General features: G+C 60.2%; 1 protein-coding gene across 1 annotated transcript; it reads right to left on the reverse strand.

Moving 5' to 3' along the window:
- Positions 1-105: 105 nt before the first annotated feature.
- Positions 106-13,556, reverse strand: ATP2B3 (ATPase plasma membrane Ca2+ transporting 3). The gene is made up of 11 exons (XM_033083455.2): positions 13,400-13,556; positions 11,779-11,976; positions 10,296-10,553; positions 9,349-9,474; positions 9,145-9,270; positions 8,345-8,386; positions 8,091-8,258; positions 5,691-5,905; positions 417-659; positions 267-276; positions 106-119 (listed from the first exon to the last, which is right to left on the reverse strand). The coding sequence occupies exons 1-11, from the start codon at positions 13,548-13,550 to the stop codon at positions 106-108; spliced, it is 1,551 nt and encodes a 516-aa protein (XP_032939346.1). The 5' UTR covers positions 13,551-13,556.
- Between the last annotated feature and the right edge of the window lie 4,698 nt (positions 13,557-18,254).

Raw genomic sequence — 18,254 nt, forward strand, 5'->3', positions numbered from 1 at the left:
CCTGGACCCACAAACTCCCCAAATATCCCCCCAAAATCCCCCTCAAATCCCCCCGAAATTCCCTGTAAATCCCCTCCCAGTGCTCCCAGTCCCCTCCCAGTCCCCTCACCAGTATCTTGCTGGTGTAGGTGTTGTTTATGGCGATGGCCTGGGTCCATAAATCCCCAAAAACCACCCCCCAAAATCCCCCCAAACCCCCCTCAAATCCTCTCCCAGTCCCCTCCCAGTGCTCCCAGTCCCCTCCCAGTGCCCCCAGCTCCCCTCACCAGTATCTTGCTGGTGTAAGCACTGTTCATGTCAATGACCTGGACCCACAAACCCCCAAAAAATTTCCCTAAAATCCCACCTAAAACCCCCCTAAACCCCCCTCTAAATCCCCTCCCAGTTCCCTCCCAGTGCCCTCCCAGTGCCCTCACCAGTATCTTGCTGGTGTAGGCGCTGTTGATGGCGATGGCCTGGCCCAGCAGCTGCAGCGTGGCCGGGGCCAGCGCGGCCGGGGCCGGGGGGTGGCCGAAGTGCGAGCCCCCCACGAAGGCCTGGACCACGGCCATGCGGTTGGTGGTCAGCGTGCCCGTCTTGTCCGAGCAGATGGCCGTGGCGCTGCCCATGGTCTCGCACGCGTCCAGGTGCCGCACCAGGTTGTTGTCCTTCATCATTTTCTGGGGGGGTTTGGGGGGAAAAATGGGAGAAATGGGAAAAAATGGGAAAAAATGGGAAATTTTGGGGGGAATGGGGAAAAATGGGAAAATTCTGGGGGGAAATTGGGAAAAAATGGGAAAATAGGGGGAAATCCTGGGAGAAAAGGGGGGAAATGGGGTTTAAAAGGGGAAAATGGGAGCAGGTTGTTGCCCTTCATCATTTTCTGGGGGAATTTGGGGGGAAAAATGGGAGAAATGGGAAAAAACGGGAAAAAATGGGAAAAATCCTGGGGGAAATGGGGAAAAAATGGGAAAATAGGGGAAAATCCTGGGGGGAATACAGGGGGAAATGAGGAAAATGGGGTTTAAAAGGAGTAAAATGGGAGCAGGTTGTTGTCCTTCATCATTTTCTGGGGGGGGTTGGGGGGAAAATGGGAGAAATGGGAAAATTCTGGGGGGAAATGGGGAAAAATGGGAAAATTCTGGGGAAAATGGGGAAATCGTGGGGGAAAAATGGGGGAAATAGGGGAAAATCCTGGGGGGAATACAGGGGGAAATGAGGAAAATGGGGTTTAAAAGGAGTAAAATGGGAGCAGGTTGTTGTCCTTCATCATTTTCTGAGGGTGTTTGGGGGGAAAAATGGGAGAAATGGGAAAAAAACGGGGAAAAATGGGAAAAATGGGATAATCCTGGGGGGAATAGGGGAAAAAATGGGAAAATAGGGGAAAATCCTGGGGGGAAATGGGGAAAAAACAGGGAAAAATGGGGAAAATGGGAGCAGGTTGTTGTCCTTCATCATTTTCTGGGGAGTTTGGGGGGAAAAATGGGAGAAATGGGAAAAAAAATGGGGAAAAAATGGGGAAAATGGGAAAATTCTGGGGGGAATGGGGGAGAAATGGGGGAAAATGGGGGAAAAAATGGGAAAATAGGGGAAAATCCTGGGGGAAATGGGAGCAGGTTGTTGTCCTTCATCATTTTCTGGGGGAGTTTGGGGGGAAAAATGGGAGAAATGATAAAAAAATGGGGAGAAATGGGAGAAATGGGAAAAAAACGGGGAAAAAATGGGAAAAATGGGAAAATTCTGGGGGGAATAGGGGAAGAAATGGGAAAATAGGGGAAAATCCTGGGGAAAATGGGAGCAGGTTGTTGTCCTTCATCATTTTCTGGGGGGGGGGTTGGGGGAAAAATGGGAGAAATGGGAAAAAATGGGAAAAAAATGGGAAAAATGGGAAAATCCTGGGGGAAATCCTGGGGGAAATGGGGGAAATAGGGGGGGAAATGGGGGAAATCCTGGGGAAAATGGGAGCAGGTTGTTGTCCTTCATCATTTTCTGGGGGGGAGGTTTGGGGGAAAAATGGGAGAAATGGGAAAAAAATGGGAAAAATGGGAAAAATTCTGGGGAAAAATGGGGAAAAATGGGAAAATAGGGGAAAATCCTGGGGAAAATGGGAGCAGGTTGTTGTCCTTCATCATTTTCTGGGGGCGGGGTTTGGGGGAAAAATGGGAAAAATGGGAAAAAATGGGAAAAAAATGGGAAAATTCTTGGGGGAAAATAATGGGAAAATCCTGGGGGAATACAGGGGGAAATGAGGAAAATGGGGTTTAAAAGGAGTAAAATGGGAGCAGGTTGTTGTCCTTCATCATTTTCTGGGGGGGTTTGGGGGGAAAAATGGGAGAAATGGGAAAAAAATGGGAAAAATGGGAAAAATGGGAAAATTCTGGGGGGAATAGGGGGAGAAATGGGGAGAAATGGGGAAAAATGGGAAAATAGGGGAAAACCCTGGGGAAAATGGGAGCAGGTTGTTGTCCTTCATCATTTTCTGGGGGGGTTTGGGGGGAAAAATGGGAGAAATGATTAAAAAATGGGAAAAATGGGAAAAATGGGAAAATTCTTGGGGGAAAATAGGGGAAAATCCTGGGGAAATGGGGAAAATGGGAGCAGGTTGTTGTCCTTCATCATTTTCTAGTGGGGTTTGGGGGGAAAAAATGGGAGAAATGGGAAAAAATGGGAAAAATGGGAAAAATTCTGGGGGGAAATGAGGAAAAAATGGGAAAAAAATGGGAAAATTCTTGGGGGGAAAATAGGGGAAAATCCTGGGGGAAATGGGGAAAATGGGAGCAGGTTGTTGTCCTTCATCATTTTCTGGGGGGGGGTTGGGGGAAAAATGGGAGAAATGGGAAAATTCTGGGGGGAAATGGGGAAAAATGGGAAAATTCTGGGGAAAATGGGGAAATCGTGGGGGAAAAATGGGGGAAATAGGGGAAAATCATGGGGGAAATAGTTGGGGAAATGGGGAAATGGGGAAATGGGAGCAGGTTGTTGTCCTTCATCATTTTCTGGGGGGGTTTGGGGGGAAAAATGGGAGAAATGGGAAAATTCTTGGGGGAAAATAGGGGAAAATCCTGGGGAAATGGGGAAAATGGGAGCAGGTTGTTGTCCTTCATCATTTTCTGGGGTGGGTTGGGGGGAAAAATGGGAGAAATGGGAAAATTCTGGGGGGAAATGGGGAAAAATGGGAAAATTCTGGGGAAAATGGGGAAATCGTGGGGGAAAAATGGGGAAAAATGGGGGAAAATGGGGGAAAAAATGGGAAAATAGGGGAAAATCCTGGGGAAAATGGGAGCAGGTTGTTGTCCTTCATCATTTTCTGGGGGGGTTTGGGGGAAAAATGGGAAAAATGGGAAAAAATGGGGAAAATGGGAAAATTCTTGGGGGGAAAATATGGGAAAATCCTGGGGAAATGGGGAAAATGGGAGCAGGTTGTTGTCCTTCATAATTTTCTGGAGGGGGAGTTAGGGGAAAAATGGGAGAAATGGGAAAAAAAATGGGAAAAAAATGGGAAAAATGGGGAAATTCTGGGGGGAAATGGGGAAAAAATGGGAAAATAGGGGAAAATCCTGGGGGGAATACAGGGGGAAATGAGGAAAATGGGGTTTAAAAGGAGTAAAATGGGAGCAGGTTGTTGTCCTTCATCATTTTCTGGTGGGGTTTGGGGGGAAAAATGGGAGAAATGATAAAAAAATGGGGAAAAATGGGAAAAATGGGAAAAATGGGAAAATTCTGGGGGGAATAGGGGGAGAAATGGGGAAAAATGGGGGAAAAAATGGGAAAATAGGGGAAAATCCTGGGGAAAATGGGAGCAGGTTGTTGTCCTTCATCATTTTCTAGAGGGGTTTGGGGGGAAAAAATGGGAGAAATGGGAAAAAATGGGAAAAATGGGAAAAATTCTGGGGGGAAATGAGGAAAAAATGGGAAAAAATGGGAAAATTCTTGGGGGGAAAATAGGGGAAAATCCTGGGGGAAATGGGGAAAATGGGAGCAGGTTGTTGTCCTTCATCATTTTCTGGGGGGGGGTTGGGGGAAAAATGGGAGAAATGGGAAAATTCTGGGGGGAAATGGGGAAAAATGGGAAAATTCTGGGGAAAATGGGGAAATCGTGGGGGAAAAATGGGGAAAAATGGGGGAAAATGGGGGAAAAAATGGGAAAATAGGGGAAAATCCTGGGGAAATGGGGAAAATGGGAGCAGGTTGTTGTCCTTCATCATTTTCTGGGGGGGTTGGGGGGAAAATAGGAAAAATGGGAAAAATCCTGGGGGAAATGGGGAAAAATGGGCGAATCCTGGGGGAAAAATGGGCAAAATGGGGATAAAAAGGGAAGAACGGGAGCAGGTTGTTGTCCCTCATCATTTTCTGTGATGAGGAAAGGGGGGACAAATGGACAGATGGACAAACGGACAAACGGACAAACAGACAGACGGACACGGACAGACACGGATGGGCACGGGTAGCTGGACAGACAGACACAGACAGGCAGATGGACAAACGGACACAGACAGACAGACAGGGACAGACAGACAGGGACATGCAGACGGACAGAGACAGACAGATGGACATGGACGGGCACAGGCAGCTGGACAGATGGACACGGACAGACAAACAGACAAACAGACGGACGGACAGACAGCCGGACATGGACAGACAGATGGACATAGACAGACAGATGGACATAGACAGACAGACACAGACAGACAGATGGGCATGGACAGACAAACGGACACAGACGGACAGACAGCCATGGACAGACAGACAGACACAGAAAGACAGGCATGGATGGACAGACAGACACGGACAGCCATGGACAGACAGACAGACAGGGACAGACGGACAGGGACAGACAGACAGCCAGACATGGACAGACAGATGGACGTGGACAGACAGACAGAGACAGACAGATGGACATGGACAGACAGACAGACACAGACAGACAGATGGACATGGATAGACAAACGGACACAGACGGACAGACAGCCATGGACAGACAGACAGACACAGGCAGACAGACAGACACGGACAGACAGACAGGGACAGCAGACAGCCGGACATGGACAGACAGACAGACACAGACAGACACAGACAGTCATGGACAGACAGACAGCCAGGGACAAACAGACACAGACAGACAGACAGACATGGACAGCCAGACATAGACAGCCAGACATGGACAGACAGATAGATACAGACAAGGACAGACAGACAGACAGCCATGGACAGACAGACAGACAGCCATGGACAGACAGACAGAGAGATGGACACAGCCAGACAGACACAGACAGGGACAGCCATGGACAGACAGACACAGACAGACTGACATGGACAGACAGACAGACACAGACAGCCATGGACAGACAGACAGCTGGACACAGATGGACACACAACCATGGACAGACAGACAGACAGACAGACACAGACACAGCCAGCCGGACATGGACAGACAGACAGACACAGCCATGGACAGACAGACAGACACAGACAGACAGACAGACACAGCCAGGGACAGACAGATAGCCATGGACAGGCAGACGGACACAGACAGACAGACACAGACAGACAGGGACAGACAGACAGACACAGACACAGACAGACACAGATGGCCATGGACAGACAGACAGCTGGACACAGATGGACACACAGCCATGGACAGCCAGACAGACAGACAGACAGACACAGCCATGGACAGACAGACAGACACAGCCAGGCAGGTCCCGCCCCACCTTGACGGAGTAGGCCAGCGAGATGGTGACGGCCAGCGGGAGCCCCTCGGGCACGGCCACCACCAGCACGGTGACGCCGATGATGAAGAACTTGACCCAGTACTGGACGTAGAGCGGGGCGCACTCGGGCAGCCACGGCCGGCCCTGCACCACGAACGTCTCGATGACAAAGTACAGCACCAGGATGATGACGGTGACGGCCGACATGGCCAGGCCTGCGCGGGGACAGCGAGGACACCAAGGTCATCGAGGTCATCAAGGTCACCAAGGGCACCGAGGGCACCAAAGTCCTCAAGGGCACCAAGGACACAGAGGTCACTCAGGGCAGAGAGGGCACAGAGGTCATTGAGGGCACCAAGGTCACCAAAGTCCCCAAGGTCCCCAAGGTCATCAAGGTCACCAAGGTCATCAAGGTCATCGAGGTCAGTGAGGTCAGCAAGGTCAGCGAGGGCACCAAGGTCAGCAAAGTTCCCAAGGTCACCAAGGTCATCAAGGTTATCAAAGTCAGTGAGGTCATCGAGGTCACCAAGGGGACTGAGGGTACCAAGGGCACCAAGGTCATCGAGGTCATCGAGGTCACCAAGGGCAGAGAGGTCACCAAGGGCAGAGAGGGCACAGAGGTCATTGAGGGCACCAAGGTCAGCAAAGTCCCCAAGGCCCCCAAGGTCATCAAGGTCATCAAGGTCACCCGAGGTCCCCAAGGTCAGCAAGGTCATCGAGGTCACCAAGGGCACCGAGGGCACCAAGGTCATCAAGGGCATCGAGGTCAGCAAGGTCAGCGAGGGCACCAAGGTCAGCAAAGTCCCCAAGGGCACAGAGGTCAGCGAGGGCAGTGAGGTCATTGAGGTCAACAAGGGCATTGAGGGCACTGAGGGCACTGAGGGCAGAGGGCATAGAGGTCAGCGAGGGCAGTGAGGGCACTGAGGTCATCAGGTCACCAAGGTCATCAAGGTCATTGAGGTCTTGAGGTCATTGAGGTCACCAAGGGTATCGAGGTCATTGAGGTCATTGAGGTCATTGAGGTCATTGAGGTCATCGAGGTCACCGAGGGCACAGAGGGCACAGAGGTCATCGAGGTCAGTGAGGTCAGCGAGGTCACCTAGTTCATCAAGGTCATTGAGGTCACCGAGGGCACAGAGGTCAATGAGGGCAGTGAGGTCATCGAGGGCACCAAGGGAACCAAGGTCAGTAAGTTCACCAAGGTCATTGAGGTCATCAAGGTCACCAAGATCACCAAGGTCACCAAATTCATCGAGGTCATCGAGGGCACCAAGGTCAGCAAAGTCCCCAAAGGTACCAAGGACACAGAGGTCAGCGAGGTCATTGAGGGCACCAAGGTCATCGAGGTCACCGAGGCCATCGAGGTAATTGAGGTCACCAAGGGTACCAAGGTCAGCAAAGTTCCCAAGGTCACCAAGGTCATCAAGGTCATTGAGGGCACCAGGGTCATCAAGGTCAGTGAGGTCATCAAGGTCAGTGAGGTCAGCGAGGGCACCAAGGGCACCAAGGTCAGTAAGTTCATCAAGGTCATTGAGGTCACCAAGGGCACCGAGGTCACCCAGGGCACAGAGGTCAGGGAGGTCAGTGAGGTCACCAAGGTCACCAAGGTCACCAAATTCATCGAAGTCATTGAGGGCACCAAGGGCACAGAGGGCACAGAGGTCATTGAGGTCAGTGAGGTCAACAAGGACACCGAGGTCAGTGAGGCCATCGAGGTCATCAAGGGCACCAAGGTCAGTAAAGTCCCCAAGGGCACCAAGGTCATCAAGGTCAGTGAGGTCATTGAGGTCACCAAGGTCTCCAAGATCCCCCAGGGTCCTCGAGATCATCAAGATCACCCAAGGCCCCCAAGGTCCCCAATGTCCCCAAGATCCCTGTCACCCCATTTGGGGACACCAGCCCTCCCGATCTGCACGGCCAGTTGGGTCACTTTGACCTGGAGCACCGATTTGTCCTTCCTGGGGCCACCTCAGGGATGTCCCCAACCTGTCCTCAGTGTCCCCACCCCTCAGGATGTGTCCCCAAGATCCCCAAGGTCCTTGTCACCCCATTTGGGGACACCAACCCTCCCTATCTGCACGACCAGTTGGGTCAGCTTGGCCTGGAGCACGGACTTCTCCTTCTTGGGGCTACCTCAGGGATGTCCCCACCCTGTCCTCAGTGTCCCCACCCCTCAGGATGTGTCCCCAAGGTCCCCAAGGTCCTCAAGGTCCCTGTCACCCCATTTGGGGACACCCCAGACCCTAAATCTGCACGGCCAGCTGGGTCAGCTTGACCTGGAGCACTGATTCGTCCTTCCTGGGGCCACCTCAGGGATGTCCGTAGCCTGTCCTCAGTGTCCCCACCCCTCAGGATGTGTCCCCAACCCTTTGTCCCCTCGTTTGGGGACCCCAGCCCCACCTGCCTTCCCGATCTGCACGGCCAGCTGGGTCAGCTTGGCCTGGAGCACGGACTTCTCCTTCTTGGGGCCACCTCGGGGCCGCGTCCCCGGCCCGTCCGCGGTGTCCCCTCCCTCGGCGCTCTTCAGTGGCTGCATCTCCATGGCCACCGCGCCGTCCGGCCGCTTCCCTGGGGACACCGGCCACGTGGCAGGGGGACAAGAGGGGACACAGGCACGGGGGCTTTGGGGTTGTCCCCACCCGACCCCAAAGCACCTTTGGGTTGTGGGGCGTCCACGGCGCCGTCCTGGGGCTTCCCTGTGGGACAAACGGGGGCGGGGACACCACGGAATGTCACCTGGGGGGGACAGGGAGAGCTCTCGGGGGACAAACGGGGGTGGGGACACCACGGGATGTCACTTGGGGGGGACAGGGAGAGCACTCGGGGGACAAACGGGGATGGGGACACCACGGAATGTCACCTGGGGGGGACAGGGAGAGCCCTCGGGGGATGGGGAGGGGTGGGGACAGTGGTGGGGACAGGGATGGGAGGGGTGGTGGCACATGGGGACAGAGGGGGACAGGGGGGGACAGGGGGGTCAGGAGACGTTGGGGACATGGAAGGGGCTTGGGGACAGAGGGGAACAGAAGGGGACAGAAGGGGACAAATGGGGACAGAGGGGTCTGGAGCCCTCAGGGACATGGGAGAGACATGAGGACACAAGGTGACAGAGCCCACGAGGTCACCAGCCACCCCTGGTGCCACCCAGTGCCAGCTCCCCTGGGGACAATCCCAGTGCCAGATTCCTTGGGGACACCCCCAGTGCCACCTCCTGTGGGGACACCCCCAGCGCCACCCAGGGCCAGATTCCTTGGGGACAATCCCAGTGCCAGCTCCCATGGGGACAATCCCAGTGCCACCCAGTGCCAGTTCCCTTGGGGACAACCCCAGTGCCAGCTCCCGTGGGGACAATCCCAGCGCCACCCAGTGCCAGATTCCTTGGGGACACCCCCAGCGCCACCCAGTGCCAGCCCCCACGAAGCCACCAACCACCCCCGGTGCCACCCGGTGTCACCTTTCCTGTCCTTGTCGTCCTCGTCGTCGCCGGCCGCGCCCAGCAGGGTGAAGATGATCCCGCTCTGCGAGTTCACCCCCACGGCCGTCACCACCATCCTGCCCGAGCCCTCCATGACGTGCGTGCCTGGCGGGGACAGGGCGCTCAGGGAGGTGTCCCCTGGTGTCCCCTGGCTGTCCCCGCTGTCCCCAAATGTCCCCTCACCCGAGAGCAGCAGCGGGTCCTTGTCCAGGGACTTGCGGACGTGGTCGCTCTCCCCGGTCAGGGCGCTCTCGTCGATTTTGAGGTCGTTGCCCTGGATCAGGACGCCATCAGCTGGCAGGAGGTCACCTGGGGAGGGGACAGGGCCACCACGGTGTCACCGGGGGGAGTGGGGGTGTCCTGGGGTGTCTCCAGACCGGGCACTGGGGCTGTGTCACCACGGTGTCACCAGAACTTTGTGGTGTGTCCTGGTGTGGAACAGGGACCTCGTGCTGTGTCCTGGTGTCCCCTGGGGTGACCATGGACACTGTGATGTCCCCTGGGGTGACCCCACACCCTGTGATGTCCCCTGGTGTGACCATGGACCCGGTGATGTCCCCTGGGGTGTCCCCAGACCAGGCACTGGGGCTGTGTCACTGCAGTGTCACCAGAACTTTGTGGTGTCCTCTGGTGTGACCATGGACCCTGTGATGTCCCCTGATGTCCCTTGGTGTCCCCAGACCCTGTGATGTCCCCTGGGGTGTCCCCACACCCTGTGATGTCCCCTGATGTGCCCTCGTGTGCCCATGGCTGTGGGGACACAACAGGACACAGGGATGGGGGACGCTGTGGTGGCATCAGGATGGGGATGGTGACAAAACGGTGGGGACAGGGGTGAGGACAGGGGTGGGGACACAGGGATGGGGACAGGGAATGGGGGCAGGGGATGGGGACACAGGGACAGGGGATGGCATCGGGATGGGGACAGAGGGCTGGTGACAGAGGAATGGGGACAAGGGAAGGGGACGGGGATGGGGACACAAGAGGACACAGGGATGGGGACACGTGGTGGCATCAGGATGGGGGTGGACGATGGGGACAGAGGGATGGGGACAGCAGACAACACTGACATGGGGACACGGGGACACTCCCACCCCTCCCCCCCGGTGTCCCCCCTCTTTGTCACTCACCGTACTTGACCTGCACGATGTCCCCAACCACCAGGTCGGCCACGGGCACCTGTGCCAGGTGTCCCCCGCGCAGCACGGCCACGCGCTGCTCGCGCTCCAGGCGGCTCTGCAGCCCCCGGAACTGCCGCTCCTTGCTCCAGTCGTTGGACGCCGTCACCAGCACCACGCAGGCCACCGAGAGCAGGATGGCCGCGCCCTCGATCCAGCCGGCTTCAGCCTCACCCTCATCCTCAGTGCCTCCCGACACCTGCCCGCACGCTGGGGACACAGGGACACACGTGGGGACATGTGGGGACACATCGGGATATGGGTGACACACATGGGGACACCGAGAGCAGGATGGCCGCGCCCTCGATCCAGCCGGCTTCAGCCTCACCCTCGTCCTCTGTGCCCCTCGACACCTGCCCGCACGCTGGGGACACAGGGGGACACGTGGGGACACGGTGACACACACGGTGACACACGTGGGGACATGGGATTTGGGACATGGGGACACTCATAGGGACACTGACAGCAGGATGGCCGCGCCCTCGATCCAGCCGGCTTCAGCCTCACCCTCATCCTCCGTGCCTCCCGAGACCTGCCCGCACGCTGGGGACACAGGGGGACACGTGGGGACACAGTGACACAGGTGGGGACATGGGGCTGGGGACATGGGGACACCGAGAGCAGGATGGCAGCGCCCTCGATCCAGCCGGCTTCAGCCTCACCCTCATCCTCAGTGCCCCTCGACACCTGCCCGCACACTGGGGACATGGGGTGACACGTGGGGACATGGTGACACACGTGGAGACACGATGACACACGTGGGGACATGGGTTGAGGACATGGGGACACCGAGAGCAGGACACGTGTGGACAGAGGTGACATGTGGGGACGGACACGTGGGGACACGTGGTTAGATGTGTGACACATGTGGGGACACCAGTGTGTCCCATGCAGGTGGGGACACAGGGACATGGGGACACAGAGATGGCAGCAGGATGGGGACATGGAGACATGGGGATGAGGACATGGGGACATGGGGTCACAGGATGGGGTCACAGGATGGGGACACAGGGACATGGGGACATAGAGATGGCAGCAGGATGGGGACACGGGGACACAGGGACATGGGGATGGGGACACAGGGATGGGGACATGGGGACATGGGGTCACAGGATGGGGTCACAGGATGGGGACACAAGGATGGGGTCACAGGGACATGGGGACATAGAGATGGCAGCAGGATGGGGACACGGGGACACAGGGACATGGGGACACAGGGACATGGGGATGGGGACACAGGGATGGGGACATGGGGACATGGGGTCAAAGGATGGGGACACAAGGACGGGGACACAGAGACATGGGGACACAGGGATGGGGTCACAGGATGGGGACACAGGGATGGGGTCACAGAGACATGGGGACACAGAGAAGGCAGCAGAATGGGGACATGGGGACACAGGGATGGGGTCACAGGATGGGACAGAGGTGTCACCTTCATCGGCGGCGCTGGGGGGCGCGTAGAAGGAGAGGCCGAGGGACACGAGCGCGGCCACCTCGAGGATGACCAGGGTGACATCCTGCAGCGCCTCCCACACCAGCGCCGCGAAGCTCTTGGGGCGCCGCGGGGGGATCCAGTTCCGGCCGAACGCCCGGCGGCGCCGCTCCAGCTCCGGGGGGGCCTCGGGCAGCCCTGGGGACACGGGGACACCCCAGGGTCACACTGGGGACACGGGCAGAGCCACCCTGAGGACCCTCAGAGAGCCCTGGGGACACGGGGACACCCCAGGGTCACACCGGGGACACGGGCAGAGCCACCCTGGGGACCCTCGGGCAGCCCTGGGGACACGGGGGACACCCCCAGAGCCACCCTGGGGACCCTCGGGCAGCCCTGGGGACACGGGGGACACCCCCAGAGCCACCCTGGGGAGCCTCGGGCAGCCCTGGGGACACGGGGGACGCCCCCAGAGCCACCCTGGGGAGCCTCGGGCAGCCCTGGGGACAGCGACAGTCACACCGGGGACACGGAGGACACCCCAGGGTCACACTGGGGACACCCCCAGAGCCACCCTGGGGAGCCTCAGCCCGGGGGACAGCGACAGTCACACCGGGGACACCCCCAGAGCCACCCTGGGGACAGGGGGGACACCCCCAGAGCCACCCTGGGGACCGTCGGACAGCCCTAGGGTTACAGAGGACACCCCAGGGTCACACTGGGGACACGGGTGTCACCCCAGAGCCAGCCTGGGGAGCCTCAGAGAGCCCTGGGGACAGCGACAGTCACACCGGGGACACCCCAGGGTCACACCGGGGACACCCCCAGAGCCACCCTGGGGACCCTCAGAGAGCCCTGGGGACAGGGACATTCACCCTGGGGACACGGGGGACACCCCAGGGTCACATTGGGGACACGGGCAGGGTCACCCTGGGGACACGAGTGTCACCCCCAGGGCCACCCCGGGGTTTTGAGTGTCCCGGTGGAGTTTGGGAGGTCCCGGGGGGGAGGTTGGGGTGTCCCGATGATTTTTTGGGGGTCCCGATGATTTTAGGGGTGTCCCGCTCAGGTTTTGGGGTATCCCGATGAGTTTTTAGGAGTTCTCGGTGAATTTTTGGGGTGTCCCGGTCATTTTTAGGGGTGTCCCGGTCTGTTTTTGGGGTCCCGATCAGTTTTTTGGGGTCCCGGTCAGTTTTTGGGGTCCCGGTCAGTTTTTAGGGGTTCCCTGATGATTTATGGGGTGTCCCGATGAGTTTTAGGGGTATCCCGACGAGGTTTTGGGGTTCCCCGGTCAGTTTTTGGGGTCCCGGTCAGTTTTTTGGGGTATCCCGGTGAATTTTAGGGGTATCCCGATGAGGTTTTGGGGTGTCCCGGTCAGTTTTCGGGTTCCCTATGATTTTTTGGCGTCCCGGTGAATTTTTAGGGGTTCCCGATGATTTTTGGGGTGTCCAGTGAGTTTCTAGGAGTTCTCGGTTAATTTTTGGGGTGTCCCGCTCAGTTTTTGGGGTATCCCGATGAGTTTTGGGGTATCCCGATGAGTTTTGGGGTTCCCGATGATTTTTGGGGTATCCCGGTGAATTTTTGGGGTATCCCCGATGATTTTTGGGGTCCCGGGGGTTACCGTCGGTGGGGGAGGTGCGCAGGCGGCGGCAGAGCCCCGGGACCCCCCCCAGGTCCTGCTGCAGCCTCAGCAGCGCCTCCGAGCCCCGCAGCTCCATCAGCGCCCGCAGCTCCGGCAGCGCCAGCCCGAACCCCCCCCCGGCGTCCCCCATGGCGGCCTGGGGACAGCGACAGGGTGGGGACAGTGTGGGGACAGTGTGGGGACAGTGCCAGCCCGAACCCCCCCCGGCGTCCCCCATGGCGGCCTGGGGACAGCGACAGCGACAGGGTGGGGACAGGGACAGTGCCAGCCCGAACGCCCCCCCGGCGTCCCCCATGGCGGCCTGGGGACAGCGACAGGGTGGGGACAGGGATTGGGACAGGGATGGGGACAGGGACAGGGACGGGGACAGGGACAGGGATGGGGACAGGGGACAGTGGTGGGGACAGGGACAGCACTGGGGACACGGGTGAAGGCTTGGGGACACGTCAGAGGCGGGGGACACCGAACACGACTTGGGGACAGCAGGGGGCATAAAAAGGGGCAGGGACAGCAATGGGGACATCACTGGGGACAGGGACATCACTGGGGACCGGGACAGGAATGGGGGCATCTCTGGGGACAGGGACATCGCTGGGGACATCGCTGGGGACAGGGACAAGGATGGGGACACAGGGACATGGCTGGGGACGGGGACATGGATGGGGACATCGCTGGGGACATCTCTGGGGACAGGGACAGGGACATCTCTGGGGACAGGGACAGGGATGGGGACATCACTGGGGACAGGGACATCGCCACCGCCCCTCACCTGTCAGCGCTGGCGGGGCCTGGGGGGGGTCTCGCCGGGGGGGGCCCGGCCGCCCCCCCTGCCCGGGCCACACCTGGGGACAGCGGGGACACCTGAGGGGACAGCGGGCAGCGGCCCCGCCCCCCGGAGACACCAGTGACCACCAGTGACTCCCAGTTCCCCCCAGTCCCTCCCAGTCCCCTCCAGTCCCCCCCAATTCTCCCAGTCCCCTCCAGTCCCCCCAGTTCCTCCCAGTCCCCCCCAGTTTCCCCCGACCCCGCCTCGCTCCGCCCAAGCCCCGCCCCCTCATGTCCATCCCCCGTTTCCAGCCAATCAGCGTTCGCGAGAGGCGTGGCCATCTCGGAGGCCCCGCCCCCGGCCCTGCGGCGGCGCGCGCGGACTGCGCCAAACGGGGGGCGGGGCCTCGGAGCGGGGGCGGGGAAACGTTGCCCATATATGGGCAAAGCCACGCCCACCGCGCGGTAAAAACAACGCCCCCGTGTGGTAAACCCCGCCCACATCGCGGAAAGCCCCGCCCCCAGCGCGGCACAGCTGGGCACACGTGGGCTCCCAGTAACCACCAGCAACTCCCAGTTTGCCCAGTAAGTCCCAGTTTGCCCACTGCTCCAGTAACCCCCAGTGGCCCAGTAAGTCTCAGTGCCCCCCAGTAACTCCCAGTGTCCCCAGTAGCTCACAGCTCCCCCAGTGCTCCCAGTGCTCCCCCAGTTCACCCAGTTCACCCCAGTAATCCCCAGTGTCCCAGTAAGTCCCAGTGCCCCCAGCAACTCCCAGTATCCCCAATAACTCCCAGTGTCCCCAGTAGCTCACAGCTCTCCCAGTGCCCCCCGTAACTCCCAGTGCTCCCAGTAACTCAGTTCCTCTGGTGAACCCCAATAAGTTCCAGTTCACCCAGTAACTCCCAGTTCCTGCCCACAGCTGTCCCTGTCACACCTGAACGCACCTGGCCCTGGCAGCTGGACACCCCTGTCACACCTGGACATTCCTGTCCCCAACACATCTGCACACACCTGGCTCTGTCACACCTGGACATCCCTGCCACAGCTGCACACACCTGGACACACCTGCACACACCTGGCCCTGACACACCTGGACATCCCCGCCACATCTGCACACACCTGGACACATCTGGACACACCTGGACACACCTGGACACACCTGGCCCTGTCACACCTGGTCACACCTGGCCCTGTCACACCCGGCCATCCCCGTCACACCTGCACACACCTGGCCACACCTGGCCCTGTCACACCTGGCCTTGACACCCGGACATCCCCGCCACACCTGCACACACCTGTCCCCACCACACCTGGCCACCTCTGGCCACCCCTGTCCCTCCCCCCTTCCCCTCCGGCGCTCACACCTGCCCAGGTGCCCCCCTCGCTCTTCCCCCCCTCACACCTGCCCAGGTGCCCCCCTCGCTCTTCCCCCCCCTCCCCACGCGCGCGCCCGCCCCCCCCCACCCCCCCCTTCCCCCCTCCCCCCCGCATCCTCCCCCTCCCCCCCTCCCGCAGCCCCGCGCGCTGCCCCCTCCCCCCGCCCCTCCCCCGCTCCCCCTCAGCCCCCCCCAATCCCGGGACCCCCCCCCGGTCCCCCGGAGCCCCCCCCGGCCCCGCGGGTCCCCCCCGGTACCGGTCCCGGCCCATCGGGTCCCGGCGCTGCGGCGCTGCCGGAGGCGCTGCGGGCCGGGGGCGGGGCTTGCGGGGGGCGGGGCTTGGGATGGAGGCCACGCCCACAGGGTGGGGACCCCCCCCACAGACCCTGCCCACCCTCCCCGATGTCGCTGGGGGAGACCACCGGGGGTTGTCACCTCCTCTTTGTCACCTCCCCTGTGCCACCTCCTGTGTGTCACCCCCCCCGTGTCACCCTCTGTCAACCCCCCCGTGTCCCCTCCCGTGTCACCCCCCCCGTGTCACCCTCTGTCACCCCCCCGTGTCACCCCCCCCCCCGTGTCACCCCCCTTTTGCCCCCCCTGTCCCCCCCACAGTGTCACCTCGGTGTCCCCATCCCTGGAGGGCCGGGCCACCCACCCGGGGGGACACAGTGACACGGGGGACATGGGACACAGGGGACAGGGAGGACATGGGACACAGGGGACAGCGGGACAGGGGGATGTGGGACACAAGGGATGGGGACATGGGGACACGAGGGACAGAGGACGTGGGGACATCAGGGACACTGTCACGTCAGGGGAAACATCCCCCGTCCCCCATGCTTGTCCCTTTTCTGTCCCCATCCCTGTCCCTGTCCCCCTTCCTGTCTCTGGTCCCGTCCCCATCCCTCTCCTGTCCCTGTCCCCATCCCTGTCCCGTCTCTGTCAACTCCTTGTCCCCGTCCTTGTCCCTGTCCCATTCCTGTTCCCATCCTTGTCCCCATCACCATCCCCGTCCTCATCCCTGTCCCTGTCCCATTCCTGTCCCATCCCCATCCTTGTCCCCATCCCTTTCCCTGTCCCGTCGCTGTGCGTGTCCCCGTCCCCATCCATGTCCCCGTCCCCATCCCTGTCCCTGTCCCTGTCCCGGTCCCTGTCCCCATCCCTGTCCCCGTCCCCATCCCTGTCCCATTCCTGTCCCATCCCCATCCCTGTCCCTGTCCCGTCGCTGTGCGTGTCCCTGTCCCCGTCCCCATCCCTGTCCCATTCCCATCCCCATCCCTGTCCCTATCCGTGTCTCTGTCCCATCCCTGTCCCCATCCCTGTCCCCAACTCCGTCCCTGTCCCTGTCCCCAGCGATGTCCCTGTGTCCCCATCCCTGTCCCTGTCCCTGTCCCCATCCCTGTCCCTGTCCCCATCCCTGTCCCATCCCTGTCCCTGTCCCCATCCCTGTCCCACTGTCCCCATCCCTGTCCCTGTCCCCATCCCTGTCCCATCCCTGTCCCTGTCCCCATCCCTGTCCCACTGTCCCCATCCCTGTCCCCATCCCTGTCCCTGTCCCCATCCCTGTCCCCATCCCTGTCCCATCCCTGTCCCCATCCCTGTCCCTGTCCCCATCCCTGTCCCCATCCCTGTTCCTGTCCCCATCCCTGTCCCCATCCCTGTCCCTGTCCCTGTCCCCATCCTCTGTCCTTGTCCCCATCCCCGTCCCTGTCCCATCCCTGTCCTTGTCCCCATCCGTGTCCCTGTCCCCATCCCTGTCCCCGTCCCATCCCTGTCCCCATCCCTGTCCCTGTCCCCATCCCTGTCCCACTGTCCCCATCCCTGTCCCTGTCCCATCCCTGTCCCCATCCCTGTCCCTGTCCCCATCCCTGTCCCCATCCCTGTCCCATCCCCATCCCTGTCCCACTGTCCCCATCCCCATCCCTGTCCCATCCTTGTCCCCATCCCTGTCCCCATCCCCGTCCCCCCCTCCACGTGCCTTTCCCCCGGCCCCGCCCCTTTCCCGCCCCTTCCCCGCCAATCACAGCGCAGCGCGAGCCCCTCCCGCCCTTTTTAACCAATCAGAAAGTAGGGGAGGCGTGGCCAGAGGCGATGACATCACCTTTACTCCAGCCCCGCCCCTTTCTCCCCAGCCCTGCTCCTGATTGGCCGCGTGGGGCAGCGAAGATTGACATCTCTATTGACCAATAGCAGAGCGGCGCGCAGCGGGAGTGCTTCCCATTGGCTGAGATCCCTCGGGGGCGGGGCCAGCGGCCGCTGTCGCTCCCCGGGGTCCCGAGGGGGATTTGGGGGGACACGGAGGGCGGGAGGGGCGGGGGCACCGCCCCAAAGGCTGATGGGAAGGTTGGGGACCCCCGGGGGGTCATTGAGGGACATGCCGGGGTGGGGGGGGTGTGACCCCCCAAAGGTGATGGGACATTGGGGACCCCCAAGAGGGGACACTGGGGACATTGGGGACCCCCCAAGTGGGGACACTGGGGACTCCTGGAGTCATTGGGGACATTGGGGACCCCCCGAGAGGGGACACTGGGGATTCCCAGAGCCATGGGGACATTGGGGACCCCCCGAGAGGGGACACTGGGGACTCCCAGAGCCATGGGGACATTGGGGACCCCCCGAGAGGGGACACTGGGGACTCCCAGAGCCTTGGGGACATTGGGGACCCCCTTGACTTGGACATCGAGGACCCCTCC

The sequence above is a fragment of the Catharus ustulatus genome, chromosome 32 (genome assembly GCF_009819885.2).
Source record: "Catharus ustulatus isolate bCatUst1 chromosome 32, bCatUst1.pri.v2, whole genome shotgun sequence".
NCBI classification, from domain to species: domain Eukaryota; kingdom Metazoa; phylum Chordata; class Aves; order Passeriformes; family Turdidae; genus Catharus; species Catharus ustulatus.

Excerpts from the sequence above, each read along its gene's own strand:
- ATP2B3 (XM_033083455.2), bottom strand. The coding sequence starts at position 13,550 with ATGGGGGACGCCGGGGGGGGGTTCGGGCTGGCGCTGCCGGAGCTGCGG. Across the intron at positions 11,977-13,399 it reads GCGCACCTCCCCCACCGACG|GGCTGCCCGAGGCCCCCCCG; the intron begins GTAACCCCCGGG and ends CCGTGTCCCCAG. Across the intron at positions 660-5,690 it reads CGCTGGCCTACTCCGTCAAG|AAAATGATGAAGGACAACAA; the intron begins GTGGGGCGGGAC and ends AAACCCCCCCAG.